The following is a 25,575-nucleotide window of genomic DNA, read 5'->3' as shown; positions in this document are numbered from 1 at the left end:
CGGTGCGCGTTCGCGTTCGAGTCGAGAAAACGAAACAGGCGGGAAGAGACGCGAAAAGCGAGCGAACGCGCCGCGACGCGACCCTCACCCGGATTTCGTCTCGTCTCGTCTCGTCTCAGTGATCCGGCAGCGCGGTCCCGCGCTCCAGGTTCGCCTTGATCTCCTTCGTGTGCTCCCCGAACGCGCGCTCGATCTTCTTGTTGAAGTGCGCGTTCCGGTCGTTGATGTGAGAAACGTCCCTCTCCTCGTAGTACTTCCGGCGCCGCGAAAAGTCGAGGCGCTTTCTCTTTTGCTCCTCGAGCTCGGCGACCATGCGATCGACCGCGTCCGGGGCAACCTTCCCTTCGCCGCCGTACGCCGCGACTTCTGGGTCCGCGTAAAACGCTCTCTCCCCGACCGTGTTTTTCATCGTCTCGTACTCCTGCTCGTTCACCTGAATGTTCTTCGTGCGCTTATCGTACGCCTGGTACAAGTTGTGCTTGCTGTGAATCTCGCCGCCGACCGCCGTCTTGTACTTTTTTTGCTTCTTCTTGTACGACACAGCGGCTTCCTCCGCGGTCATCATGAGGTGCTTCTTGCTCGGGTCGATGCCTTGCTTGACTCTCTCCTCGTCTCTGCGCTTCGCCGCGGCGTCGTAAGACTTCTTCTTCTGCATCTTCTCGTATTCCTCCGGCGCTTCGTTCCTCTTCTTCTCCTCTATGACGGCTTGTTGATTCGCCTTTCTCGTCTCGTTCAGCTTCAGCCTGAGCTCGAAGAGCTTCCGCTGCCGCGGGTCCATCCCCGCGGTCGGGTCGAACGTCTCCGCGGGGATCTCGTTCGCCGCCTCCGCGTCGGCGTCATCGCGCGCCGCCGCCGCCGGCGGCGGCGGAGCCGGCGCAGGCTCCTCCGTCTCCTTCTTCCCCGAGTCGTCAAAGTGCCGCGCCGCGATGGCGCTGAGGGTCGTTCGATACGAGCAAACGTCGGGGTGGAGTTCAAAGGCGTCAGTTGGCGTTGAAAGGCGTCGAGGTGTGTCGGGATTGAAACCGAGGGGTGGGCGGAGAGAGACGACGGCAAACGTCCTTGAGAAACGGCGTTCACCACGCGAACGCGGTCGTATGGGGACCAGTGTACAGAACGCACCTGAGTCCGCCGACGCGCGGCGGCTCCGTCGCCCCGCCCGCGGCGTTCCACGACTTCCCCGCGGCGGCCTCCCGCATCCGCTTCAACCGCCGCGCGGACGCGACGTCGGGATCCTCCTGCCCCACGAGCATCGTCCTCCGCGCGGCTTCATCCTCCTCCGCGCGGCGACGCGCCGCCACCTCCCTCGCCGCTGCGGTCACGCCGGCGGCGCCGCCGTCGTCGAGCTCCGGGTCGAGCTCGCCGCAATCCGTCACGACGACTCTCTTCGCCGTCTTCCCGCTCTTGCTCCCGACGCGCTCGATGAAGCGCACGACGTCCATGCCGTCGACGACGCTCCCGAACACGACGTGCTTGCCGTCGAGCCACTCCGTCTTCGCGGTGCAGATGAAGAACTGAGGGTCGAGGGTCGGGGTGGGGTCGAAAGGCGTCAGGGGCGGGGTCGAAAGGCGTCGGGGGTGGAGTCGAAAGGCGTCGAAAGGCGTCGGGCGTCGAAAGCGAGGGGCGGCGGGCGGAGAGAAACGCAACGCGCGCCGGGAGAGTGAGTCCGTCCTCGAGGATCGGCGTGCACCGCGCGAACGAACGGGGTCGCACGGGGACCAGCGTGAGATGGGACGCGCCTGCGAGCCGTTCGTGTCGGGCCCCGCGTTCGCCATGGAAAGCACGCCCGGGCCGACGTGCCGCAGGCGGAAGTTCTCGTCCGCGAACTTGGCGCCGTAGATGCTCTCCCCGCCCGTGCCGTCGCCGTTCGTGAAATCCCCGGCTTGGCACCTGCGCGCGCGCGAGCGATCGGACGGAGGAGGGGCGCGTCGGTCGGCGGCGGTCGGCGCGACGCGGGCGAGGAGGGAGGCGAGGAGGGATGGACGGACGGATCGACGACGACGGCGGCGGCGGCGACGACGACGACGGACGGCGCGCGCGACGAGCGGAGAGGAAAGGAGAGGAAACGAGACGAGACGAGACGAGACGAGACGAGACGAGCGCGGCAGACGCGACGAGAAGAGTCGCGCGCGCACATGAAGTCGGGGATGACGCGATGGAACGCGCTCCCTTTGTAGGACAGCGGCTTGCGCGATCGCCCGACGCCCTTCTCGCCCGTGCACAGCGCGCGAAAATTCTCGCACGTCCTCGGCACGACGTCGACGCGGAGCTCGAAGACGATCCTCCCCGCGGGGGTGCCGCCGACGCTCATGTCGAAGAAGCATCTCGGCAGCGGCGACATCGCGAGGGACGGACGAGTCTCTCTCGCGCGCGGTCGAAGACGCGCGGCGCGCGGGGGTGTCCTCGCGCCGGTCTCGTGCCGAGATCTCGTCACCGAGAGCGAGAGAGGAGGGCGGGAAGGAAAGGTCACCGATTTCATCGGCAGTGCCCGATCGTCGCATCCTGTGGCGAGGTTTCGGAGACGGACTCAAACGCGTTTGATAGGTGCCTTTGATCGGCCCTAGCTAGCAGGTAGGTTGAAAATTTCGACCCACGGCTCTCTTCTTGGGCAGAGAAACCCTTTCTGGCTGGGGAGGGCGCTCACATTTAAAAAAAGGAGCGGGTCGAGTTTAATCGTCGATTGTTGAGTTAATTTACCTCCACGGGTTGTCGAACGAGCGCCGCGCAGAGGTGATCGATCCTCCTGTAGGGCTACGTAACCTCCTTTTTGCGCCCTCCCCCGCGACGCGCGCGATCGCGACAGACACGCGCGCGCGCGACCCACCCGCCCACCCGCGAGGACGATTTCCCGTCCCCCACGCGCTCACGCACTCTCGCACCGCGCACGCGTCGCCCCCGCGCGTCCGATCGGTCGCGAGAGGAGGTAACACCCTCTCGACGAAGCGAAATCCGCCCCCGCGCGACCCCCGAGCGATCACTCGTCGCGCGCGGACGCGAACGACGTCATGACCACCGAGCTCGCGCCGCTTCTGCGGCCGAAATCCGCCGCCGCGCGCGGACGGGGTTTTTTCACGACGCGCGCGGCGCTGCTCGCGCTCGCGCTCGTCGTCGGCGCGCTGATCGGCGCGGTCGCGCTCGAACGAGGCGGCGCCACGATCGGGGATCGATCCCCCGCGCTCGGCGAAGCATCCCTCGAAGAATCTCAAGTCCCTCTCGGCTCCCTGAACGATCGCGAAGACGCGACGAGCGACCTCGGTCGGGGCCTTTTTCATCATCATCATCATCATAGGAGACATCATTTCAATCCCTTTGCTGCAATACAAGCACGTATCAGAGCAGCAGCAGCAGCGAGAGCAGCAGCAGCAGCGAGAAAAGCCGCGGAACTCAAAGCCGCCGCGGCGAAACACATGCAAGATCTGAAAGCTAAAGCCGCGCGCGCGATGCAAGCGGAGGCGGCGCGCAAGAACGCGGAAAATGCTCTGCGCGACGCGAACGCCGCGCACGCCAAGGTTGCAGCGGCGGCCAAGGCGGCGGCGGCGAAAGCGAAGGCGGAAAAAGCACGCCTCCAAGCGCGGCACGCGGAGGACATGAAAGCCGCCGAGGAGGCGAAGAAGGCGGCGGCCGCGAAGGCGGCGGCGGCGAAAGCCAAGCTCGAAGCTGCGAAAAACGAAAAAGCCGCCGTCGAAGCCAAACTGAAAGCCGCGCGAGAAGCCGCGGAGGCGGCGAAAGAGGCGCGGAAAAAGCGCATCGCCGCGCGCGAGGCTAAGAATGCAGCAGACAAGGCTGCCGCCGCGGCGGCGCAAGTGAAAGCCCTCGAGGAACAGGCGAAGAAGATGCAAGCCGAGTTCGAATCCGCCAAGGCGGAGTACGAGAAGAAGGTGGCGACCGCGCGCGCGGCGCGCCAAGCGGAACGCGAAGAAGAAGCCGCGCGTAGGGCTGCCGCGATGAAAGCGAGTCGAGATAAAGCGGACGCCGCGCTCGACGCCGCCGACAGCCTCGTGACGGGCGAAGCGGAGGCGCAAGAAGAAAACCTCGCCTCCGAAGTGTCCGCCGTGACGAGCCAGGCCGGAGAGGTCCAAGAAGCGGCAAACAACATGAAAGAGTCGTTCGATTCGAACGCCGCGGCGCTCGACGGGCTGCGCGCGCGAGCGGCGATCCCCGCGGACGCGCCGGGCGCGGAACAAGCGGAGCAAGCGACCGCCGCCGCGACGGACGCGACCGAGGCCGCGGACGCGAACAACGCGGCCGCGAAGGCGGACGACGCCGCCGCGACCGCGGACGACGCGACCACGACCGCGACCGACGCGACCGCGACCGACGCGACCGACGCGACCGCGACCGACGCGACCGACGCGACCGCGACCGCGACCGCGACCGACGCGACCGCGACCGACGCGACCGCGACCGCGACCGACGCGACCGCGACCGACGCCGCGGCGACGCCCGACGCGGCCGCGGTCCACGAGGAAACCGCGGCACCGTCCGCCGACGAGGTCGTCGAGGCCGCCGCGGCGGACGCCGATACCGCGGCGGCTGCTGCCGAGCCGGCGTCGGCGGCACCCGCCGCCGCCGCCGAGACCGCGGCTTCGTCCGCGGCGACCGAGTGAGCGACGCGACGTCGACGTGACGTACACACAGCGCTCGAAATCGCGCGGAGTACCCCTGTGCACACCTTCACACTTGTATTTTGTTTGTGTACTGTATATAAACACGAAACTACTTCACGTCGCCGCCAGCCGCCGCTTTCCGCGCGCGACGACGCTCGGAGCTTCTCAGAGCTTCTCGAGCCCCGAATCGCCCCCGTCCTCGTCCTCGTCCCCGCTCGCGAGCGCCGGCTCGTCGAACGCCAAGCCCAACGCCTCGCACGCCCTCGCCGCGCGCGCCTTATCCTCGGCGCTCATTCGCGAGCGGCCGCGCCTGATGAGGGTCGTTCCATACGAGCGATGATGTCGGGGTGGAGTTGAAAGGCGTCAGAAGCGGAGTTGAAAGGCGTCGCGCGCGGGGATTGAAAGCGAGGTGTGGGCGGAGAGATGCGCCGGGAAAAGTCCTTAAGGATCGGCGTTCACCACGCGAACGCGGTCGTATGGGAACCAGTGTATAGAACGCGCCGCGCGCTCGCGCTCAGCGCCTCGCGAGTCTCCGACGACGGCCCGACGTCGTCGTCCAAAAAAACGCTCGGGATGGTCGCCTGCGTCGCGTCATCGGGGGCGCGGCGAAAGCGCGCGTCGGTCAGTCGACGCGCTCAGCTTCCGAACGCCGAAATCGGGCGCGCGCGGGACGACGAAGAACAGTGAAAAGAAAAGAAAAGAGACGAGAAGAAAAGAGACGAGACGAGACGAAGCGACGCGCCGCGCCGCCGAACACATCGCGGGCGGGGGGGCGGGCGTCATCGCGCGCGCGGCGCACGCACCCACGCGTCCAGCGTCCTCGCGAGCGCGCGCGCGTCGTACGCGCGCCCCTCGGGCGCGCGCGCGAGCGCGTCTCGCGCGAGCGCGTCTTGCGCGCGCGCGACGGCGTCCCACCGCCGCGCGCGCGTCGTCGCGTCCCGGAGCGAGGGAACCTTCGCGAGCGCCTCGAGGACGTTGGCGTAGTCCGTCTGACGACGCGCCGACGCGGTCGACGCGGTCGACGCGGTCGACGCGGTCGACGCGGTCGGCGCGTCCTCGTCGTCTTCCTCGTCGTCGCCGTCTCCTCCTCCTCCGATCCCCGATCTCTTCGCGTTGCGGAGCACGGCGGTCACCTGTGGGGTGAAGCGATCGGTCAGTCGAACGTCTTACCGGTCAAACGTTGAAAGGGAAGCGCGGGTGAAGAGTGACGACGGGAAAAGTCCTTAAGGAACGGCGTTCACCACGCGAACGCGGTCGTATGGGAAGCAGTCTCACCTCCTCTTGCGCCGCGCTCGCGACGCGGTCCGCGTCCGCGTCCGCGATCTCGCGTCCCGCCGCCGGCAACGCCGCGAGCGCGCGCGACGCGAGCCCGAATTCCCTCGGGGTCATCTCGAGGTGGCGCGCGACGAACGCGCGCGCGACGCGGCGGGCGTGCCCGCCGAGGATCATCGCGTCGTCCGGGGTCTCGAGGTGGCATAGGACGAGGAGAACCTTGACGAGGACGAGGACGTCGGGGTGGAGTTGAAAGGCGTCAGTTGGAGTTGAAAGGCGCCGAGGGCGAGGATAGAAAGCAGCGAGGGGTGGGCGTAGAGAGACGACGGGCAAAGTCCTTAAGGATCGGCGTTCACCACGCCGACGCGGTCGTATGGGGACCAGTGTGGAGAACCTTGACGACGTCCGACGCGGCGACGCGATCGAGCCACGCGTCGTCGTCGGCGGCGGCGGCGTCGTTGGCGTCGTCGTCGTCGTCGTCGCGCGAGCGTTCGCCCTCGCCGTCGTCGTCGTCGTCGCTCTTCGCCGCCGGCGGTTCCCATCCTAAGATGGCGACGAGCGCTTCTTTCAAGCCGCTCGCGTCGTAGATATACGGCGAGAACTTCGTCTCGATCGCTTCCGCGAGCGTCTCGAGCGCGGAGGGGCTGACGAAAACAGCACCGGTCAACCGGTCAGTTGAAAGGGACCCACGCGATCAAATGTTGAAACCGAGCGGTGGGTGAAAAACGTACAGAACGCACCTGGCAGCGTCTCCCGCGCCCGCGCGCGTCCTCAACGCGCGAATCGCGCGCGGAAGCCTCGAGACGGAGTGGAACGTCTCGCGCGTCTGATGGATGTCAAACCGACGCATCGCGGTCGCGGCTCTCGCGCGCAGCGCGCCGTACAACGCTTCGCCCTCCTCTTCCGCGGCGCGACGCAGCGGCGCGCAGTTCGCGATCGCGCAGAACGCGCGATGAACGTCTCGCCAGTCGCGCGGGTACCGCGACGTCGCGATCTTTTTGAACCCGCGCGCGACGACGCGCCACGAACCCTCCCTCGCGCGATCGTACCCCCCCACGTCGACGTCGTCCGCGCCGCACACGCCGCCGCGGTGCGTCGTCCACGCCTCCGCCAGCGCGCTCGCGGCGTCGACGTACGCCGTCACCGAGACGCCGTCCGGGGCATCGTAGGCTCGAGGGCGTCGAGGACGCGCCTCGCGCGCCGCCGTCGCCGCGCCCGCCGCAACCGCGTCCCACCCGCGCTCGCTCAGCGCCGCCGCGACGCTCGGGACGTCGCGAAGCGCCTTCAGCGTCCACGCGACGGACCGGGGAGACATCTCGTGCATCGTCCGCTCGATCGCGCGCGCGAGCGCGGCGCGCGTGTGCGCGCGGTCGTTCAGACCGCCCGAGGAGAACGAGTCGATGGCGTCCGCGAGCGCTCGCGTCTCCGCGACGGCGCGCATCGTCGCTGGAGGAGGGGCGGAGGGGTGGCGGCGCGGCGGGCGCACGGGGGCGCGTCAGTCGGCGTCGGAGTCGGCGTCGGAGTCGCGATGGACGCGTGGAGTCGGTGTGCCTGGATCGTGAGCGAGGGGTACGGAGGCGGAGAGACGCGCCCGCCGCCGGGGGAAAAGAAAGTCCTCAAGGAATGAAGTTCACGACGCCGACGCGGTCGTACGGGGACCAGTACGACGCACCCGACACCGTGAGCGCGTCCATCGCGCCGCTTCGCGCGTCGTTCGCGACCATCCGCGCGACGCCGCGCCACGTGTCTTCGCTCATCCTCCTCCCGATCGCGTTCGCGAGCGAGGGCGCGGACCCGCCGAACGCGGAGAGGACCATGGACAGATGCCGCGAGGAGACGCGGTCGCCGCCGTCGCCGCGTCGGCTGAGGGTCGACGGGGCGGAGTTGAAAGGCGTCAGGGGTGGAGTTGAAAGGCGTCGAGGGTTGGCGGGAGTGAAAGCGAGGGGTGGTGGGCGGAGAGAGACGCGCGCCGGGAGAGAAAGTCCTTATTAGTCCTTAAGGAATGAAGTTCACGACGCGAACGCGGTCGTACGGGGACCAGTGTAAACGGAGGACGCGCCTGAGGAGATCCTCGGCGGCGCGCGCGAAATCGGCGACGATCTCGCGCTCGGGGGCGTAGTTCGCCTCTCCCTCCCACCGCTCCCTCGCCTTTCCGCGCCCTCTGACGTGCGGCGAGCGCTCGCGCTCGTCTTCCGCGTCTTCCGCGGGGACGTGCAGCGACGAGAGCGCGCGAAGGACGTTCGCGAGCTCTCTCGCACGAAATTCGTGGAGCTTCGATCGCGCGAGCTCGAGAAGCGCCTTGTACCGCGGGTCCGACACGAGCGCCCTGGTCGCGGGCGAGTACTCCCACGCCGCGTAGCCGCTTCGTGACGGCTTCGTCGGATGCGTTTTTGTTTTTGTTCTCATCACGTGGACGTGCCCGTTGTCGTCGCCGCACGGCAGCGCGCGCTGGCGCGTCGCGAGCTCGACGATCGCGGTCGCGACCGCGACGAAGTCTAAAGCGTTGTCGGGGTGGAGTTGAAAGGCGTCAGTTGGAGTTGAAAGGCGTCGAGGGCGGGGATTGAACGCGAGGGGTGGGCGGAGAGACACGCCGGGCAAAGTCCTTAAGGATCGGCGTTCACCACGCCAACGCGGTCGTATGGGGACCAGTGTATAGAACGTACCGAAGTCGTCGCGCCGGTCGACGCACAGCGCGAGGATCTCTTCCGCGCCTCGCGCGTTCAGGAGCTCTCTGTTCAGCAAGACGTTCTTCTCGCGCCCGAGCGCGACGCGACGCGGCGGATTGACGATCGCGGCGAGGTCGCCGGCCGCGAGCGCGCGATCGCGGCGCTCAAGGCGCTCCTTCTCGCGCCGCTCGTTCCGCGCGGCGTTGCGATCCCACCAGCTCGTCTCGCGTCGCGCGCGGAGGTCCGTGATGACCGCGGCGGCGCGCGACGTTCCGACGCGGTCGCGGCCGCTCGTGGACGCGGACGCGGCCGATGAGGATAGCGCGCGCGCCGCGCGAGCGTCCGCCTCGAGCCGGGCGAGGCGCGATATCGCGCGGCGCATCTCGCGAGGGCGGCGCGCGAACGGAGTGAACAACGATGCGACGACAGCAGCGCGACACGAGAGCGCGAGCTCGACCTGTCCACTTCCACCTCGCGACGACGATCGAGGTTGATGCGATGCATCGGTCGGTTGAAAGGGAACGCGATCAGATGTTGAAACCGAGCGTTGGGTGAAAAACTTCTGTTCGTAACGCACCTGATGAGAGCCCGGGCAGGGTCGTTGTGCTGATGCTCAGCTGGTGCTGCTGCTGGTGAGCTGGCACGCAGGGCGTGCCTACTTCAGATCCGCACGCGCTGAGGACGCCGCTCGAGTCGCACCACCGCCCCGCCACGATGCTCGCGACGACGACGACGCCGTTCGCGTCGCGCGCGACGCGAACGTCGTCGAAGACCGCCGCGCGCGTCGTCGCGTCCGCGCGTCGTTCGTCCACCGCGTCGTCGCCGTCGCCGTCGTCGCTTCCGAAGATCGTCGCCAACGCGTCGCCGTTCCTCCCGCGCGCGTCCGGGCGCGACGAGACCGGGGACCCGTCGCCGTCGTCGAGCCAGCAGCAGCGCGGCGGCGAGGACGAGCCCGACCGCGACGAGGACGGGCTGTACATCGGAACGTACAGCAACTTCTTCACGGATCCGGATCAGATCAAGGGGGTGATCATCTTCTGCGCGTTTCTCGCGTCGTTCCTCAGTCTCGGGAACATAGGCGCGGCGATATTGTTACCGATCTTGTACGACCAGCCGATACAGACGTGCATCCAGGGCATCCTGTTCGGGTACTACTGCCCGCCGTGACCGCGAAGGGATGAAGGAAGGAAGGTCGCGGGCGGGCGGCGCGCGAAGGGCGGCGAAGAGGGAGGACGCGCGCGCGCGACGAGTAGAAGTCGTCGTCTTCGTAAATGTACTGAAGTCGTCTAAAGGGTTTATCGTTCGCGCGTCTCGCGTCCTCCGCTCGCTCGTCACGGCGGCGGCGGCTTGTCCTTCTCCTTCTCCTGTTGCAGCAGCGCCGCGATCGCTCTCGGGACGTTCGGCGACACCGCCGCGCTCGAGGCGTACGCCCGCAGCGGCTCGCGCAGCGCGGGAAACTGAGGGTCGTTCCGCGCCAAGCGACGTCGGGGCGGAGTCGAAAGGCGTCAGACTTGAAGTCGAAAGGCGTCGAGGCGCGTCGGGATTGAAAGCGAGGGGTGATGGGCGGAGAGAAACGCGCGCCGGGAGAGAAAGTAAAGTCCTCAAGGAACGGCGTTCACCACGGGTGCCGACGCGGTGTATGGTATGGGGACCAGTGTGGAAATAGAACGCGCCTTATTCAGTAGCTCCTCGAGCGCCTTGGGGGGCAGGTCGATCATCACCGGAAACGACCGCGGCGTCGCGCGCTTCGCGCACCTGCAGAAGCCCTCCCAAATCTTCCCGTCCATCTTCCACACTTGCCGCCGCGTCAACGTCCGCAGCAGCCCCAGCGTGAACTCCCGCAAGCTCGGCGCCGCTTGCTCCGCTTGGATCACGCTCCGCATGAACAGCAGCGGCAGCGGCGTCGCCTCCACCATCTTTTGCAACGCCGCGGCGACAACCTCCGGCGTGAAGACGTCCGGGCGATTGAAACACTCGCCGCACGCGTCTATGATCTTCTTCAGCGGCACGCCGTGTCGCACCGGGTCGACGTCGTGCAGCGCGATCAAGATCTCCGTCGCCGTCAGCGGCTTCGCCGGCGTCGTCGCGGTGAGACGGTCGAGCACCTCGCGGAAGGCGTCGACGTCGACGCCGACGACGCGCGGCAGAAGAGACTTGGCGACGACGTCCTTCTTGAGCGAGCTCGTCAGCGGCATCACGTACTTGATGTCGCCGCCGCACGCCTCCGAGAGCGCCTCCGCAGCCTGCACGAGCGCGACGGGCGCGGCTTTCGGCGGCGGCGGCGGCGGAACCGCGCCGCCCTCGAGCGCGGGGGCTTCGTCGACTCTGTTCATCGCGTCGACGACGTCCGCGAGGACCTCGACGGCGCGCAGCGCGAGCGACTCCGAACCCTTCGGCGGGGATCGGATGATCTCCACGAGCGCCTCGGACGTCGGGCCGACGACGCGGACGAGCCCGTCGAACGACGCGTTCGAGACCACCGCGGGGCGGAGCTCGGGCGGGAGGTCCGCGTACGCTTGAAACAGCGGCCGCAGAAGCGACGGCTTTTTGTGGCACAGCGCGCAAAACAAGAGGAGGTGCCGCGACGTCGCGGCGATCGCCGCCGCCGACGCGGCGCGCAGCGTCCTCGCCTCCGCCTCCTCCGCGGCGCGCATCGCGTTCGCCGCCGCCTCCTCTTCAGAATCCTTGCCTTCCTTGCCTTGCTTGGCTTCCTTGAGCGCTTTCTCGACGTCCTCGACGCTCCGGCCCTCCGCCTCCGCTTTCAGCGCCGCCGCCTTCCGAAGACGCGCGTCCTCCGCGTCCTTCTTCTTCTTCACGTCCGCGGCGATGGACGCCGCCGCTTTCGCCGCGAGCGCCCTCGCCTTATCCAGCTCCTTGGCGCCCTCGCGCGCGGCTTCTCCCAGGTGATGCGCCGCGTACGCCTCGATGCCCGCGGCGAGGTGCGGGAGCTGGTGTAAACCCCCCGACACGACGCGAATCGCCTTGCCGCGAATCGTCTCGTCCGCGTGCGTCGCGCACTCGAGCGCGATCTCGAGGCACGACGCGCGACACGTCGGCCGGCGGTCGATGATCGTCTGCAACGCGCTCAGCGCGAGCGTCACCGTCTCCGCGTTCCTCGGGATCTTGCGACCGCCCCACTTGACGACGCGCTCCTTGTCCGCGACCTCGAACCCGAGCGCGTCGACGACCGACGCGACGCCGCCGCCGCCGCCCTCGTCCGACGACGTCTTCGAAGACGCGTTCGCCGTGGACGCGGGGAGCGGCGGCAGAGGGAGCTGGCACATCGCGCGGAGCAGCCGCGTCGCCGCGGGGGGCACGTGCGGCGCGTCCACGAGAAGCTTCGGGAGATGCTCCGCGCGCGCGGCCGAGTCGGACGCCACGAGACCGACCGCGATCGTCATCAGCGTCCGCGCGTATCCGCCCATCATCGTCTTCGCGTTAATTCCCTTCTTCGACGCGCCCGCGAGACGCCCCCCGCCGTCGCCGCGTTCCATGTCGTCCATCGTCTCGTTCACGAACATCGCCGCGAGCAGCCTCGCGCCCGCGTTCACCGCCGCGGGGTCCGGCAGCGACGAAACGAGGTAGTCGATGAACCCCGCGGCCGCGGGCGGTCTGTGCGCGCTCCCGCCGGGGGGCGCGACGAGCAACCCGCCGCACCCTTCCGGGAGCCGGCCGCCGACGGCGAATGCGCCGCCGGCGTCCTCCTCCTCCTCCTCCTCCTCGTCGTCGTCCTCCTCGCGCGCCGCCGCCGCCGCCGCCTCGCTCGCCAACGACGCCGCGACCGAGGACGTCGCCAACCGCGCCGCGAGCGCGCACTGCACGCCCGCGGCGCCCATGTTACTCACAGCGCCGTGCGGATCCGCCGCCTGGAGGGGTGGAGTTCAAAGGCGTCAGAAGCGGAGTTGAAAGGCGTCGATGGCGGGCGTTGAAAGCGAGGGACCCTGGGCGGAGAGAAACGCCGGGAAAACTCCTTAAGGATCGGCGTTCACCACGCCGACGCGGTCGTACGGGGACCAGTGTGAGAAGAACGCGCCTGGACGATCCTCGCGAGCGCGAAGGAGACGTGCCCGCGGCGGAGCGCGTCCGACATCGGTCCGCACCGCGGCTTGAACGGGCCCGCCGCGCGCCGCGCCGCCGCCGCCGCGTCCTCCTCGTCCTCCTCCTCCGCGGCGTCGGCGTCGTCGTCGTCGTCGAGCTCGATGAGCTCGCCGTCGCTGCTCGTCTTCATTCCCATCCGAGGGCCGTTCTATACAAGCGAAAGTCGGGGTGGAGTTGAAAGGCGTCAGTTGGAGTTGAAAGGCGCCGAGGGCGGATATTGAAAGGGAGGGGTGGGCGGAGAGACACGCCGGGCAAAGTCCTCAAGGATCGGCGTCCACATCGCCAACGCGGTCGTATGGGAACCAGTGTATAGAACGCACCCGACCCGTCCCCCCCGCGCCCGGCGCCGCGCCCTCTCGAACCCCCGCCGCGTGCAGCGCCGCCGCGCGCTCGATGATCCCCTCGACGCCGCGTCCCATCCCCGCCTGGACGTCGATCATCGTCCGCCCCCCGACGAGGTGCAAGTTCTCCATCGTCTGCGCCATCACGACGTCCGCGAGGACGGCGGGTCCGAGTTGCCTCACGAAGGTGTCGAGCATCGCGCGGTCGGAATACGCGAGCGACGCGATCGTGGAGAGCACCTGCGCGACGAGCCCGGGGTCCGTCGGCCGCGCGTCGTAATACGAACCGTCACCGGCACCCCCGGAATGTGGACCGTCGCCGCCTCCGTCCTCCGTCCGCCGCCGCTTCGCGCGGTCGTCCGCGTCCCGGTCCCCGCCGCCTCGCGCCGCCGCCGCCGCCTCGCGTTCTTTCCGTTTCGCGTCGGCGCGCTCCGTCTGTCGTCTCCACGCGTCGACGGCGTCGCCCGCGCCGAGCTCGGTGAGCGCCGTCTCTATCTCCGTTCTGAACGGCTCCATCTCCCGCGCGCCGCTCTTCAGCGCGTTCAGCAGCGTCCCTCTGAGCTCCTTGCTCGCGCTCGCGCTCGCCGCGGTGGCCGCGTCCTACGGGTGGAGTTGAAAGGCGTCAGAAGCGGAGTTGAAAGGCGTCGAGGTGTGTCGGGATTGAACGCGAGGGACCCTGGGCGGAGAGATGCGCCGGGCAAAGTCCTTAAGGAACGGCGTTCACCACGCGAACGCGGTCGTATGGGGACCAGTGTGAGATAGGACGCACCTCCGTCTGGCCCGCGTAGGACGCCGCGAGCTCGAGGAGCGCGGGGAGGACGAACGCGGCGTACATCGGCAGCTTGGTCGTGACGTTGGCGGCTGCGCCGATCATCACGAGCGTGACCGTGCCGCTCTGCTTTGCGCACGCGTCCGGTTTCAGGCACTCCAACAGCACGCCGATGAGATCGTCCGCCTCCGTCTGGAGCTCGTCCATGGACAGCGTCGCGTGGTCGTGCGCGACGATCGACGCGCCCCAGTCGACGCCGTGGAACAGGAGCACGACTTTTTCGAGAAATTTGACAGCTTGCATGCGAACGCCGTCGTTCGCGCGATCGCTCAGCACGAGCGCGCGGACGTCGTCCTTGATCGCGCGCGCCGCGGCCCACGTCTCGGTGACGTGCTTCGGCACCGCGGGACCCTCCCCGAGCGTCGCGGCCTGGATCAGCGCCTCGCGAAAGATGACCTGCCCGCTCTTCGCCGCGGTCTTCACCACGACGGGGGTCTCGTCCTTCAGCAGCGCGCGCACCGCGCCGACGCACGGGACGATGTGATCCGGGTGGCTCACGACCACCTCCTCGCACAGGCTCGCGACGTACTTGCGCGCCGCCGGCGTCGGGTCCACCTGGAGCTCGAGGAGCGGCGTCAGGAACTCGGCGAGGAGTCCGTTCGGATCTTTTCGCAGGACGAGCTCCGTGAGCGCCTTGAGCGCGGACGTCTTCGCGCTCGCGTCGGTCGCGAGCTTCGCGTCGTTCAAGAGCTCGATCGCCTGCGAGTGCGCCCACGAGGGTTCCGTCGCGGGCGCCCTCCCCCGGGAGGACGCGCCCGCGGGTCGTCGCGTCGTTTTCGGCCTGCGGGGCGGCATCCTCCTCCGTGACGACGATGCCCTAGCTCTAGAAGAGCAATCGATCGAACGAACGAACGATCGCTCGAACGCGCGCGCGAACGAACGTCGCGAGGACCGAGGATCGCTCGCCGCGCCCTCGGGGATCGATCGAACGCCGGCGCCGCGTTCGCCGTCGCCGCCGCGATCGATCCCGCGCGCGCGCCGTCGCCCCGGCGTCCGCGTTCGTTCCCTCAACGAACCGCGCGCGAGCGTGTGCGCAGCCTCATCAAGCCGCGAAGTGGCGCAGCGCAGCGCAGTCATCAGCGCAGCGCCCGTGCCCACGTCCACACTACGCTCCGTGCGCTTCGGGCTGCGCGGTCATCGGTGCGTTTTTCACCGGCTCCTCGCTTTCAACATTTGATCGCGTCCCCTTTCAACGCATCGATGAACTTTTTGCACAAAGGAATCGTCGCATTCAGGATTTATTTTTTTTGAATATCGAATCTCGCGCATCGGACCGGCCGCCGGCCACTGCAACGCGCGCGCGGCAGCCCGTCCCGCACGGCCCACGGGAGTCGTATCGTACATGCCAAAGACCTCCGCGGCGGACAAGAAACTCGCGAAGACGCTCGCGTCGCGCCCGCCGAGCGGACCGGCGACGTCGAACGTCACCGATCCCGCCGAGGACGTCGTCGTCGTCGACGCGAACGACGCTGAGAAGAAGACGAGGGAAGACGAGATGACGGAGGAGACGAACTCGCCGCCGCCGGCGGATGAAGAAGTGGCGCCCGTCGACGCCGCCGCCGTCGACGCCGTCGACGCCGCGAAGAAGAAGAAGGAGGACGACGACGAAGCGAACGATCCGACCGCGTTCGCGGAGGTGGAGGGCATGACGGAGGAGCGAAAGGAAGCGCTCGCGATGATCGCGGCGAAGGACGAGGAGGCCGCGCAGAGAGCCGCGGCGCTGCCGTCCGCGAAAGAGCTCGGGCTCAAGTCCACGGTCGCGAAGAAGACGACGGCCAAGAAGAGCATCGACGACCTGGACGACTACGCGTTCGCGCCGCCGCGCGAGAGCGGCGCGCGCGGATCGGACGCGTCGTTCGTGCATTACGCGAAAAACGTCTACTGTCAGGCGCGTTCGTTCTCCTCACACCGGTCCCCACACGACCGCGTCGGCGTGGTGAACGCCGATCCTTAAGGACTTTCTCTCCCGGCGATTCTCTCCGCCCAGGGTCCCTCGCTTTCAATCCCGACACACCTCGACGAAGGCCTTTCAACTCCGCTTCTGACGCCTTTGAACTCCGCCCCGACGTTCGTCGCTTCGTACGGACCCTCGACCCGCAGTCCGCGCGACGACCGGGCGGCTCGCACTTCGACCTCACGTTCGTGTTGCGAGACCCGGAGGGGAACACGGTGGCGTTCGCGGACTGCGACGCGACGGGACAGTACGCCCCGGGGAAGGAGCAGCCCATCTTGCGCTCGAAGATCGCCGTCGCGAGGTTCCTGGAGAGGGACGGGATGTCCACGGAGGTTCGTTTCGTTTCGTTTCGTTTCGTTTCGTTTTTCACCCGACCCTCGGTTTCAACGTTTGATCGCGTCCCGTTTCAAAACTGACCGATGAACGATGAACATTTTCGCACGCGTCGTCGCGCAGGACCTCGCGCGAATGGACGACGCGCTGAAAGAGGCCAGGGCGCTGGCGGAGATCGAGGCGGTCGCCATCGCCGCGGACACGGTCGCGGTCGCGTCGCGGAGTTTACCCCCGAGGCGCGCCGCGAGCGCGAAGCCGGTGAAGTACGCGTACGACAGCGAGGTGAGACCGCTTCCCATACGACCCCGTTCGCGTGGTGCACGCCGTTCCTTGAGGACTTTTCCCGTCGTCACTCTTCACCCGCGCTTCCCTTTCAACGTTTGACCGGTAAGACGTTCGACTGACCGATCGCTTCACCCACGCTGCAGGACGACTCCGATTTACTCGCGTCGGACGACGACGCCGCGGAGGGCGACGAGGAAGAGAGCGAGGACGACCTCGACGTCGTGGAGAAGATTGTGTACTGCGCGGAGTTGGACGACGTCGACGCGAACGAGGTGGAGGAGCTCGGCAGCGACGCCGCGAAGGAGGTCATGGCGAAGCACCTCGCGGCGAAAGCGCACGCGGCGGCGGCGAAGTCGCCGGCGAGCAAGGCGAAGTCGCCCAAGGGGGGCGGCGGCGGCGGTAAAAAAACCGCCTCCGCCTCCGCGCTGCTGTACTGCGTCAAGTGGGAAGGATGCGGGTACCGTCGTCGGTCGTGGGAGACCGCGGGCGACCTCGACGCGCTCAAGTCTGGGAAGCCGAAGCTGGTGTCGTTTAAGCGGCGACACGCGCAAAACCCGGATCTCACCACGGAGCCGTTCCCGGCGCAGTACCTCGTCGTCGACCGCGTCATCGACAAGCGAGACGCCCCGGAAGACGACGAGGACGACGAAGAGGAGGAAGAGACGTCCGAGGAAGACGCGGCGGCGAAGAAGAAGACGTCCAAGAAGAAGACGTCCAAGAAGAAGAAGGGGGAGTCCTCGGAGGAGGAAGACGACGACGACGACGACGCGGACGACGCGGAGCCTTCGCACGAGTACCTCGTGAAATGGCGCGGGCTCGGGTACGGCGAGGCGACCTGGGAGACCGCCGCGTTGCTGTCCTCCGACGTGGACGCCGCGCACGTCGCGGCGTACGAGAAGAGGAACGACCTGAAGGCGAAACGCGCGATCCACGCGACGGCGGCGGAGAACCAAAAGAACGGCGCGAAACTTCCGGCCAAGCCGACGCCGCCCGAGTTCAAGAACAACATGGCGCTGCGCGAGTACCAGGTCACGAGCTTCGAGTGGATGGTCGGCAACTACCGCCGCCGCCAGAACGTCATCCTGGGCGACGAGATGGGGCTGGGAAAAACCGCGCAGTGCATCGCGGTGATGGAGCACGTTCGGACGAAGCACCTGGCGGCGCCGCGACCGTTTCTCGTCGTCGCGCCGTTGACGACGCTCGGGCACTGGAAGCGCGAGATGGAGAAGTGGACGGACATGAACGTCGTCACCCTGGACGGGACCGCGCGCGATCGCGAGGTGTGCCAGGAGACGGAGTTTTACTTCGAGTCGAGAGGCGCGAAGGGACCGGCGAAGTTTGACGTGCTGCTCATCTCGTTCGAGACGGCGAGACGGCTCACGGAGTTAATCGCGGAGTTTCAGTGGGCGCTGTGCGTCGTCGACGAGGCGCATAAGCTCAAGGACGTGAACAGCATGACGACGCAGGCGGTCATGGACATCGGGTACGACTGGCTGTTGCTTCTCACGGGGACGCCGATTCAGAACAACGTCAAAGAGCTGTTCGGGATGATGCACGTGCTCGATCCGGTGCAGTATCCGTCGTGGGAGGAGTTCCAGAACGAGCACTGCGGCGGCCAAGACAGAGAGGTGGACGCCGATCAGGTGATGCAACTCCGCAAGGTGCTGCAGCCGAGAATGCTTCGAAGGATGAAGGAGGACGTGGAGACGATCCCCGCGAAGGAGGAGATCGTCGTCTGGGTCGAGCTCACCGCGGAGCAGAGGGCGTACTACAGGATGATTTACGAGAAGCAAGTCCACGTGCTGATGGAAGGGAACAAGTCCAAGAACGTGCCGCAACTGCGCAACTTGTGCATGGAACTTCGCAAGGTGTGCAACCACCCGTTCCTGTGCGACGGCGTGGAGCAAGACTACGTGGACAAGAAGACGCGCGCGGCGGAGGAGGCGGCGGCGAAAGCCGCCGCGGACGCCGCCGCCGCCGGCGTCGCGCCGCCGACGCCGCCGGCGCCGCCGACGTCGCTCGATCTCCTCACCGGCGCCTCCGGAAAGATGGTCCTCGTCGCGAAGCTCCTCGCGAAGCTCAAGTCCGAGGGGAAGAAGGTTCTCATCTTCTCGCAGTTCACGATCGTGTTGGACATCTTGGAGGACTACCTCGGGATGATGAAGTACGAGTACGAACGCCTCGACGGGAGCACGAGCCAGGCGGATCGCCAAGCCGGGATCGATCGGTTCAACCAGGACGGCCAGGGATTCGTGTATCTCTTGTCCACTCGCGCGGGCGGGATGGGGATCACGCTGACCGCCGCGGACACCGCGATCATCTACGACTCGGACTGGAACCCGCAGAACGACCTCCAGGCGATGGCGCGGTGCCATCGCATCGGTCAGACGAAGGAGGTGAAAGTCTACAGACTCGTCACCAAGGCGACGTACGAGCAGTCGCTCTTCGAGACGAGCGCGAAGAAGTACGGCCTCGACGAGGCTGTCCTCGGCGGCGGCGGCGACGTCGACGACGACGGCGCGCCGAACGGCAAGGGCGGCGGCAAGAAGGACGCGGAGAAGATCAACCAGCTCCTGAAGTACGGCGTCCACGGCGCGCTTCGCGACGCGAGCGGCGAAGAAGCCGCGGCGTTTGCCAACGAGGACATCGATCAAATCTTGGGCTCTCGCGCGGAGCACCGGTCGATCGGGAACAGGGCTGGGAACACGTTCAGCACCGCGACGTTCGCGGTGACCACGGACGGCGGCGACGCCGTCGTGGACGCGGAGAAGTTTTGGGAGGAGATGCTTCCGGACGCGGTCGGCAAGGCGAAGGAGGAGGCGGCGAACTACGACCCGCTCGCGCACCTCACGCTCGGCCCGCGGAAACGGAATAAGGTGCACTTCGAGTCGTACAAGGAAGGCGCCGCGGGGATGGTCGGGAAGAAGATTCGGCGGCGGCGCGGCGGCGACGACGACGATTTCGACGGCTCCGAGGACGACTCCGAGGAGGGCGACCGAGAGACGCGCGGCGCCAAGCGCGCGTCCAAGAAGAAGAAGAAGGCTGCCGCGGACGACGCGAAAAAAGAGCTCCGCGCCAACGCGTGGAGAGACCACGAGCTCAAGTCCGTGGAGGACGCCATCTACACGTTCGGCCCGGGACGCGACCGGCGGTGCGTCCGAGCCGCGATCGAGGCGGACATCTCGCGGCCGTTCGCGGAGGTGCAAGCCGTCGCGCTGGCGCTCCTAGATTTCATCGAAAAGATTGGCGTCGCGTGCGGCGCGCGACACGCGGAGATCGAAGCCGCCGCGGCGGCGGCTGGCCCTATCGAACGCTGCCACGTGTGCGCGTCGCAGAAGAAGGGCCGATGCGGCACGGAGACCGCGCCGCGATCGTGCCTGAATCTCCCGAAGCACATCGCAGACGCGATGGACGAGGGCGTCGGCGAAGACGGCGGCGACGGGCGCAACGCCGTCCCCGTCGGCATGGCGCGAAGCACGTGGGAGGCGGCGCTGAGGCGCGTCCCATCCCGCGTTGGCGTTGTGAACGTCGTTTATTCCTTAACGACTTTTTCTCCCGGCGTTCGTCACTCTCCGCTCATCCCACGCGTTCGATCCCGACACGCCGCGACGCCTCTTTCAACTTCGTATCTGACGCCTTTCGACTCCACCTGACGCCTGTCGACCCTCAGAGCGTGCGACGAGTCCTTCGCGCTCACCGCGGACGCGGTGACCGAGGAAGCGCGCGTCGCGCTCGCGCGCGTGAACGTCTGGAAGCGGCTCGCCTCCGGGTGGCAGCGCGCGACGAAGTGCCTCAAGGAGCGCGCCGCGCTGTCGGAAGCGATCGAGGTGGAGAAGTCCGAGGAGGACATCGCGCGCGAGGCGGCGGAGATCGCGACGCGTCCGGCGGAGTACGTCCCTCCGATGCCCGAGGAGAAGGACGACGCGACGTTCCGCGACGTCGTTCCCGTCATCGCGAAGGGCAACCTCGTGTCGTGGTGGAACGAGTCCTTCGACGCGGACCTCCTGCGCGGGTCGCTGCGGCACGGGTTCTCGCCGTGGTCGCAAGACGCGCTCGACGAGCAGTTTGAAGCGCTTCGCGCGGACGAGACGCTGTCGTTCGCGAAAGCCGGGCTCGCGCCGTGCCCGGAGAAGCCCGAGGACGACGCGGAAGACGGAAGGTCAACCGACGCGGGGAAGACGATGCCGCCGAGAGACACGCTCAAGCGTCGTCTGCTCCGGCTCCTCGAGTACCTCATCAAGCCGCCGGCGATGAAGCCGAAGAAACCGACCAAGGCGGAGCTCGCGGCGGAGCGCGCGGCGGCGGCGGCGGAGGCGCGGAAGGCGCGCGACGCGATGCGCGAGGAGGAGCGTCTGAAGAAGGAGGCTGAGCGCGCGGAGAAAGAGGCGCAGCGCGAGGAGGAGCGCGAGCGCAGGGAGCAAGAGAAGGCTGAGGAGAAGGAGCGGAAGGAGCAAGAGAAGGCTGAGGAGAAGGAGCGGAAGGAGCAGGAGAAGGCTGAGGAGAAGGAGCGGAAGGAGCAGGAGAAGGAGGAGGCCAAGGCGAGGAAGGAGCGGGAGAAGGCTGAGGAGCGCGCGCGGAGAGAGCGGGAGAAGGCGGAGCACAAGACGAAGAAGGACGAGGCGAAGAAGAAGATGAACCCGTTCAAGCTCGCGAAGAAGGCGGCGTCGTCCGCGCTCTGCGGCGGCGCGTCGAAGAAGACCGTCGCGAAGAAGCGACCGGCGGACCCTGGCGCGACGGGCGTCGACGGACGATCGCCGCCCGCGAAGAAGCAAAAGAAGAAGGAGGCGCCGGATGAGATCCGAGCCGCGGCGACGGTGTACGACGAGCCCGCGCGCGGGGACGTCCCGTCGGGGAAGAAGCAGAAGGTGTCCCCGCCGTCGAATTCGCGCGACGCGGGCAAGGCGAGCGACTCGGACGAGTGCGGGGAGAATGAAAACGCGGCGCCGGCGGGCAACGGCAACGGCGACGCCGACGCCGACGCGACCGCCTTCGCCGCCGCCACGAAGCCGACGGCGCCCGCGTTCAACGCGGACGACGACGACCCGCTCACGTCGCTCGTGCTTCCGCGCATGAACGGCACGCTCAACAAGACCCCGGCGTCGTCGGCGGCGACCGCGGCGGGGGGGTTCAAGAAGGGGAAGGGCGGCGCGGCGGCGGCGGCGGCGGCGGCGGCGGGGCAGAGATCGCTGTTTGGTTTTTTCGCGAAGACGCCCGCGCCGGCGGCGGCGGGGGAGCGGCCGCGGACGGTCGCGACGCCGACCACGGGGGGTTTCGCGTGAGAGGGGACACGACACGGGTGGGGGGGGGGTGCGGGGGGGTGGGTGAGAGAGTGAGAGGGTCGATTCGATTACGAAGTGACGACGATGATGAATCAAATTCTTTTCTTCAAAGCGAAGGGCGTCTGAACGCGTTCGCGCGTGTCGTCGTGTACGTGAAAGTTCGATGCGAAGGGCGTATAAACGCGTTCGCGCGTGTCGTCGTGAATGTGATGAATGTGAACGAACGGCGGTCGTCGCGGCTCGTGTGTGATGTTCGCGGACCGGCGATCGCTCACTCGAGCCGGAGTCGCGTCGGCGTCACTTCCTGCTCCGACGCCGCCTTCAACTCGCGATTCGTGATGAACACGCGAATTTTGAGGACGTTGCTCAGGTACTGCAGCGCGAGGCTGGGCGCGTTGGCTTGGACGTCCGCCAAGCCGGGGATGACCGGCGCGGTTTGCCTCACCTGGATGCGGAAATCGCAGAATTCGCCCTCGTTTCCGGGGTTATTGGGGTCTTCCGGCACGCGAATTTCGCACGCGCTTCGGCACGTGCCTCCGTTGCAAAAGTCCGAAGGGGAGACCCACGCGGTGTTCTCGGTGTCAACGGCGTTCCGGGTCCCGAGCGTACGGTCGTCGTGCACGAGGCGGAGGTCGGGGCGACGTTTGTACGCCGCGCGGTTCGGCTTCTTGTGTTTGAACACGAACTTGACGAACGGGTTGCGGTTGTTCGGAAACTCGGTGAACTCGACGGGGAGGCGATAGCTGCCGCGGAGCTCCACGCGGATCTCGTCGTTCGGGTCGTATCGGACGTTGTACCGCGCCACGCTAACCGTCCCGGGGGGCTGGTACGCGGTCTCCCCGGAGACGATGAAGAACGTCCCCGCGGTGCCGTCGTCGGGGGTCGTGGGGTGCACGCGGAAATATCCGCCGAGGCCGACGCCGCCGTCGCCGCTCTCCGCGATCGCTTCCTGAAACGGAATCGTCAACGGCTCTCCGCCGACGTCGACCCATCCGCCGGGGAAGACGGGATCAGTAGAAGGCATCGCGACCATCTGGAACGACGCGTCTACCTCGTTCGGGAAGAGTCTGATCGTGTCGCCGTCGATATCGGCGCAGCCTTCGTCGAACCCGTCGACGGCGCCGGTGCAAAGCACGTCCGGATGAATGACGACGTTCTCCGCGAGCTCGAGGACGCATTCTCGCAACTCGCGCTGTTCCTTGCCGTCCACGAGCTCGACCGCGGCGACGCCCTTGGCCGTGGCCGTGTACATGCCGAGCTGTCGACCGCTGGCAACGCGGGCGTTCGCTTCGGCGACCGGGGTGAGGTCCGGCTGGAGGTCCTGCATGTTCATGCCCGTGATCGGCGCGCCCGTGTCCGCGACCGTGGGACCGTCAAACTCGAAGTCCGGGTGGATCTTCACGGGGCTGCCCATGATCCACATCGTGCCCCACGTGTCTTTGTCCCTCGATGCGTACTGCGGGTGCTCAATCCCGAGCTCGACGTACGTGAGCGGGCCCTCGTAGATGCCCTCCCACGGGGTCGGGGGCAAGGCGTCGCACGCGTCGAGCTCTCGCGCGAAGAAGATCCCGGTGCTCGTTTCCGTTCGTTTGTCGTCCACCACGGATATCGTGTTCGTGTTCTCGATCCAGTGGCCGATGAACACGCAAAACTGCCCCACGTGGACGCCGCCGTCGCCGCGGATGTCGTCGAACGTTACTTGGAGGAAGCCCGGGAGTGTGGACGGGTAGATGATGATGCCGTTGATGCTGTAGTAGTAACTGCCGGATACTCCGACGGGTTGATCGCACGCGCCTTGATGAATCGCCTGCGATGCGGCGTCGCAATCCGCTCGCACGAGTCTGCCGCCCGCGACGTTCTCGCGCGGCTCGAAGACGTTGAAATCGCCCCCGTCGGTGGCGCCGCCTTCGAGGAAATGCGCCGAGGGGTTCTCCGTCACAAAGTGCTGCGGCTCGATCGTGTGAGCGTCGTCCGCGAGCTTCCCCGCGGTCATCTTCGATATGGTGTGCTTCAGCGACCCGGTCAAGTCGACGACGGCAGACGGATCGGGGACGTACTCGACCAGTCGCTCGCCGAAGCCTGGGATCTGGTAATTTTCGTTCCAGGACGCGTCACCGAACGACGCCACGGCGAAGTCGCCGACGTCGTCTCCTACAGGAGCGGTGTCGCCGGAACAGGACGCGAGAGGGGTCGACTGATCCGCGGGGTTGCACGAGTGACGAACCCGCACGCCCATCACCTCGACGCCGCTCGCGTCCGAGTCCGTGATCGGGCCTTCGAACCCGATCGGTAACGCGGCGTCTCCGAGAACGACGCGGCCGACGTCCACGGTCGGCGGCGCGTCCGTCGTCGTCGGCCTCGTCGGCCTCGCGACGGCGGCGACGGCGTCGTCGTCGTCGCGGTCGGCGACGACCGGCGCGACGCGACCGGCGGCGGCGGCGTCGAAAGAGGGGCGAGAGACCGCTCTGGCCGTTCCGGTCCCCGCGGTCGTCTCGGAACTGACGACGCGCGCGGAGGCGGAGGAAGAGCCGGCGCGACCGGCGCGGCCGGTGGCGGGACGCGCGGCGGTGCGGAGGGATCCTCCCTGCGTCGTGGAGGCGATGCGGATGGAGGGGGGCGTCGCGGTCGATCGGGGATGGGCTCGGCGCGACGCGCGACCCGTATCGGAGGTCGCGGGAAAAAAAGCCAAAAACAACAACAACAAAACCAACCGGCGGCGGCCGCGGCGACGCGCGGCGCGCGACGCGACTCGACGCGACTCGACGCGCGACGGCGGGGAGAAAAAGAGACGCGATCGAAACCGTCGCGACGCGATACGAAACCGCCGCGCCGACGCGTCGCGAGGCGCCGCGCGCGTCGGCGCTCTCCGGAAGCGCGCGGCGAGGGAAGACGAAACGAACGCGGGGAAACACGCAGCCTTGGACGCGCCGTCGCGTCGGCGAGCGCGGGCGAGGGCAGCGCGCACGCGGCGACGATCGCGACGACCGCGAGCGCCGCGGCGCGAGAGAGACGCGCAGAGTATGAGGGCGGCATCGCGCGAAGACGGAGGTCGCGCGGCGGCGGCGGCGGCGCGCGCGAAGTGTGCGCGACGCGAGCAGAGCGATATCGAGAGACGCGTTTACTGACGCGTTTGGCCCTTCCAGGACGTTGGGCCTCCTCCGAGGGTCAGTGCTGGCACTTCTTCGTCGACGCCGAGGAAGGCTCGACGCCGTCGCACTCCGTCCCGCGCGTCCGACGCGCGCGCGAGCAATCCTCGCGCGCATGCGGTGACGCCCTTCTCGCTCGCCTCGTCCTCGCGCGCGCCGCCGTCGCCAAACAGAAGCGCTCGCGGCGCGGCGCGTCGTCGTCGTCGGCCGCTCTCGACAGCACAGATGTCGACGTCGTCGTCGTCGCGACGCCCGCTCCCGTACACGCGGCAATCGTGCCTCGCCGAGCTCGGTCTTCCCATCGAGCGCGCGCACACCCGCGAGGAGATCGCGCGCGCGTACCGCGACGCCGTGCTGCGCCGCCACCCCGACAGCGGCGGCGCGACCGCGTGCGCGGAGGCGCTGAACCGCGCGGTGCACGCGCGCAACGTCCTCGTCGGCGATGGTGGGGGGGGCGGCCACGGCGGCGCCGGCGCCGGCGCCCGCGGCGGCGGTTGGTACTCGCGACCTGACCCGTTCACGACGTGGCGCGGGAGCTCCGCGCGCAGGTTCGCGAACCACGTCAAGCTGTGCGTCGTCCTCGCGACGTTCGCGACCGCGGGGACGCTGACGTGGACGCGCGCGACGGCGGACGCGCGCGCGAGGGAGCGATCGCCGCGGCTTCGCGCGTTAATCGGGCTCGCGCCGAGGGAGGAGGGGGGGGGAAGCTAGGCGATCGTGTATGTAGACTGCGCGGATAGCTCGCGATGATAGAAGGTTGTTGTTGTG

At 67.8% G+C, this 25,575-nt stretch overlaps 11 protein-coding genes across 11 annotated transcripts; 4 read left to right on the top strand and 7 right to left on the bottom strand.

The window, feature by feature from the left end:
• Positions 1 to 121: 121 nt before the first annotated feature.
• On the bottom strand, positions 122 to 679 carry MICPUCDRAFT_7978 (uncharacterized protein; the record flags this gene model as incomplete). The annotated part of the gene is made up of 1 exon (XM_003061979.1): positions 122 to 679. A coding segment is annotated over one exon (558 nt), but the record flags the coding sequence as incomplete, so codon positions are not given.
• A 394-nt stretch (positions 680 to 1,073) lies between these two features.
• On the bottom strand, positions 1,074 to 2,338 carry MICPUCDRAFT_21108 (uncharacterized protein; the record flags this gene model as incomplete). The annotated part of the gene is made up of 3 exons (XM_003061978.1): positions 1,074 to 1,511; positions 1,701 to 1,887; positions 2,133 to 2,338. The coding sequence occupies 3 exons, from the start codon at positions 2,336 to 2,338 to the stop codon at positions 1,074 to 1,076; spliced, it is 831 nt and encodes a 276-aa protein (XP_003062024.1).
• A 471-nt stretch (positions 2,339 to 2,809) lies between these two features.
• Positions 2,810 to 4,604, top strand: MICPUCDRAFT_51841 (uncharacterized protein; the record flags this gene model as incomplete). Its single annotated transcript, XM_003062180.1, has 1 exon — positions 2,810 to 4,604. Exon 1 carries the CDS (start codon positions 3,003 to 3,005, stop codon positions 4,602 to 4,604), a length of 1,602 nt encoding a protein of 533 aa, XP_003062226.1. The 5' UTR covers positions 2,810 to 3,002.
• A 1,624-nt stretch (positions 4,605 to 6,228) lies between these two features.
• Positions 6,229 to 7,317, bottom strand: MICPUCDRAFT_51840 (uncharacterized protein; the record flags this gene model as incomplete). The annotated part of the gene is made up of 2 exons (XM_003061977.1): positions 6,229 to 6,520; positions 6,617 to 7,317. The coding sequence occupies 2 exons, from the start codon at positions 7,315 to 7,317 to the stop codon at positions 6,229 to 6,231; spliced, it is 993 nt and encodes a 330-aa protein (XP_003062023.1).
• Positions 7,318 to 7,871: 554 nt separating this feature from the next.
• Positions 7,872 to 8,924, bottom strand: MICPUCDRAFT_51839 (uncharacterized protein; the record flags this gene model as incomplete). Its single annotated transcript, XM_003061976.1, has 1 exon — positions 7,872 to 8,924. The coding sequence occupies one exon, from the start codon at positions 8,922 to 8,924 to the stop codon at positions 7,872 to 7,874; it is 1,053 nt and encodes a 350-aa protein (XP_003062022.1).
• A 332-nt stretch (positions 8,925 to 9,256) lies between these two features.
• MICPUCDRAFT_51838 (uncharacterized protein) lies at positions 9,257 to 9,709 on the top strand (the record flags this gene model as incomplete). The annotated part of the gene is made up of 1 exon (XM_003062179.1): positions 9,257 to 9,709. One exon carries the CDS (start codon positions 9,257 to 9,259, stop codon positions 9,707 to 9,709), a length of 453 nt encoding a protein of 150 aa, XP_003062225.1.
• Positions 9,710 to 10,143: 434 nt separating this feature from the next.
• MICPUCDRAFT_41992 (uncharacterized protein) lies at positions 10,144 to 14,605 on the bottom strand (the record flags this gene model as incomplete). Its single annotated transcript, XM_003061975.1, has 3 exons — positions 10,144 to 12,408; positions 12,961 to 13,581; positions 13,751 to 14,605. 3 exons carry the CDS (start codon positions 14,603 to 14,605, stop codon positions 10,144 to 10,146), a joined length of 3,741 nt encoding a protein of 1,246 aa, XP_003062021.1.
• Positions 14,606 to 16,690: 2,085 nt separating this feature from the next.
• Positions 16,691 to 18,739, top strand: MICPUCDRAFT_21039 (SNF2 super family; the record flags this gene model as incomplete). The annotated part of the gene is made up of 3 exons (XM_003062178.1): positions 16,691 to 16,987; positions 17,117 to 18,280; positions 18,326 to 18,739. Coding segments are annotated over 3 exons (1,875 nt in total), but the record flags the coding sequence as incomplete, so codon positions are not given.
• A 1,208-nt stretch (positions 18,740 to 19,947) lies between these two features.
• MICPUCDRAFT_70106 (uncharacterized protein) lies at positions 19,948 to 21,611 on the bottom strand (the record flags this gene model as incomplete). The annotated part of the gene is made up of 1 exon (XM_003061974.1): positions 19,948 to 21,611. Exon 1 carries the CDS (start codon positions 21,451 to 21,453, stop codon positions 19,948 to 19,950), a length of 1,506 nt encoding a protein of 501 aa, XP_003062020.1. The 5' UTR covers positions 21,454 to 21,611.
• A 136-nt stretch (positions 21,612 to 21,747) lies between these two features.
• Positions 21,748 to 23,897, bottom strand: MICPUCDRAFT_48455 (uncharacterized protein; the record flags this gene model as incomplete). Its single annotated transcript, XM_003061973.1, has 1 exon — positions 21,748 to 23,897. The coding sequence occupies one exon, from the start codon at positions 23,895 to 23,897 to the stop codon at positions 21,933 to 21,935; it is 1,965 nt and encodes a 654-aa protein (XP_003062019.1). The 3' UTR covers positions 21,748 to 21,932.
• Positions 23,898 to 25,032: 1,135 nt separating this feature from the next.
• Positions 25,033 to 25,518, top strand: MICPUCDRAFT_51832 (uncharacterized protein; the record flags this gene model as incomplete). The annotated part of the gene is made up of 1 exon (XM_003062177.1): positions 25,033 to 25,518. The coding sequence occupies one exon, from the start codon at positions 25,033 to 25,035 to the stop codon at positions 25,516 to 25,518; it is 486 nt and encodes a 161-aa protein (XP_003062223.1).
• Positions 25,519 to 25,575: the final 57 nt, after the last annotated feature.

Source organism: Micromonas pusilla (genome assembly GCF_000151265.4).
Source record: "Micromonas pusilla CCMP1545 genomic scaffold MICPUCscaffold_11, whole genome shotgun sequence".
Classification (NCBI taxonomy): Eukaryota; Viridiplantae; Chlorophyta; class Mamiellophyceae; order Mamiellales; family Mamiellaceae; genus Micromonas; species Micromonas pusilla.
The sequence above is the reverse complement of the archived record's forward strand: the minus strand, read 5'-3'. Positions and strand labels throughout refer to the sequence as shown.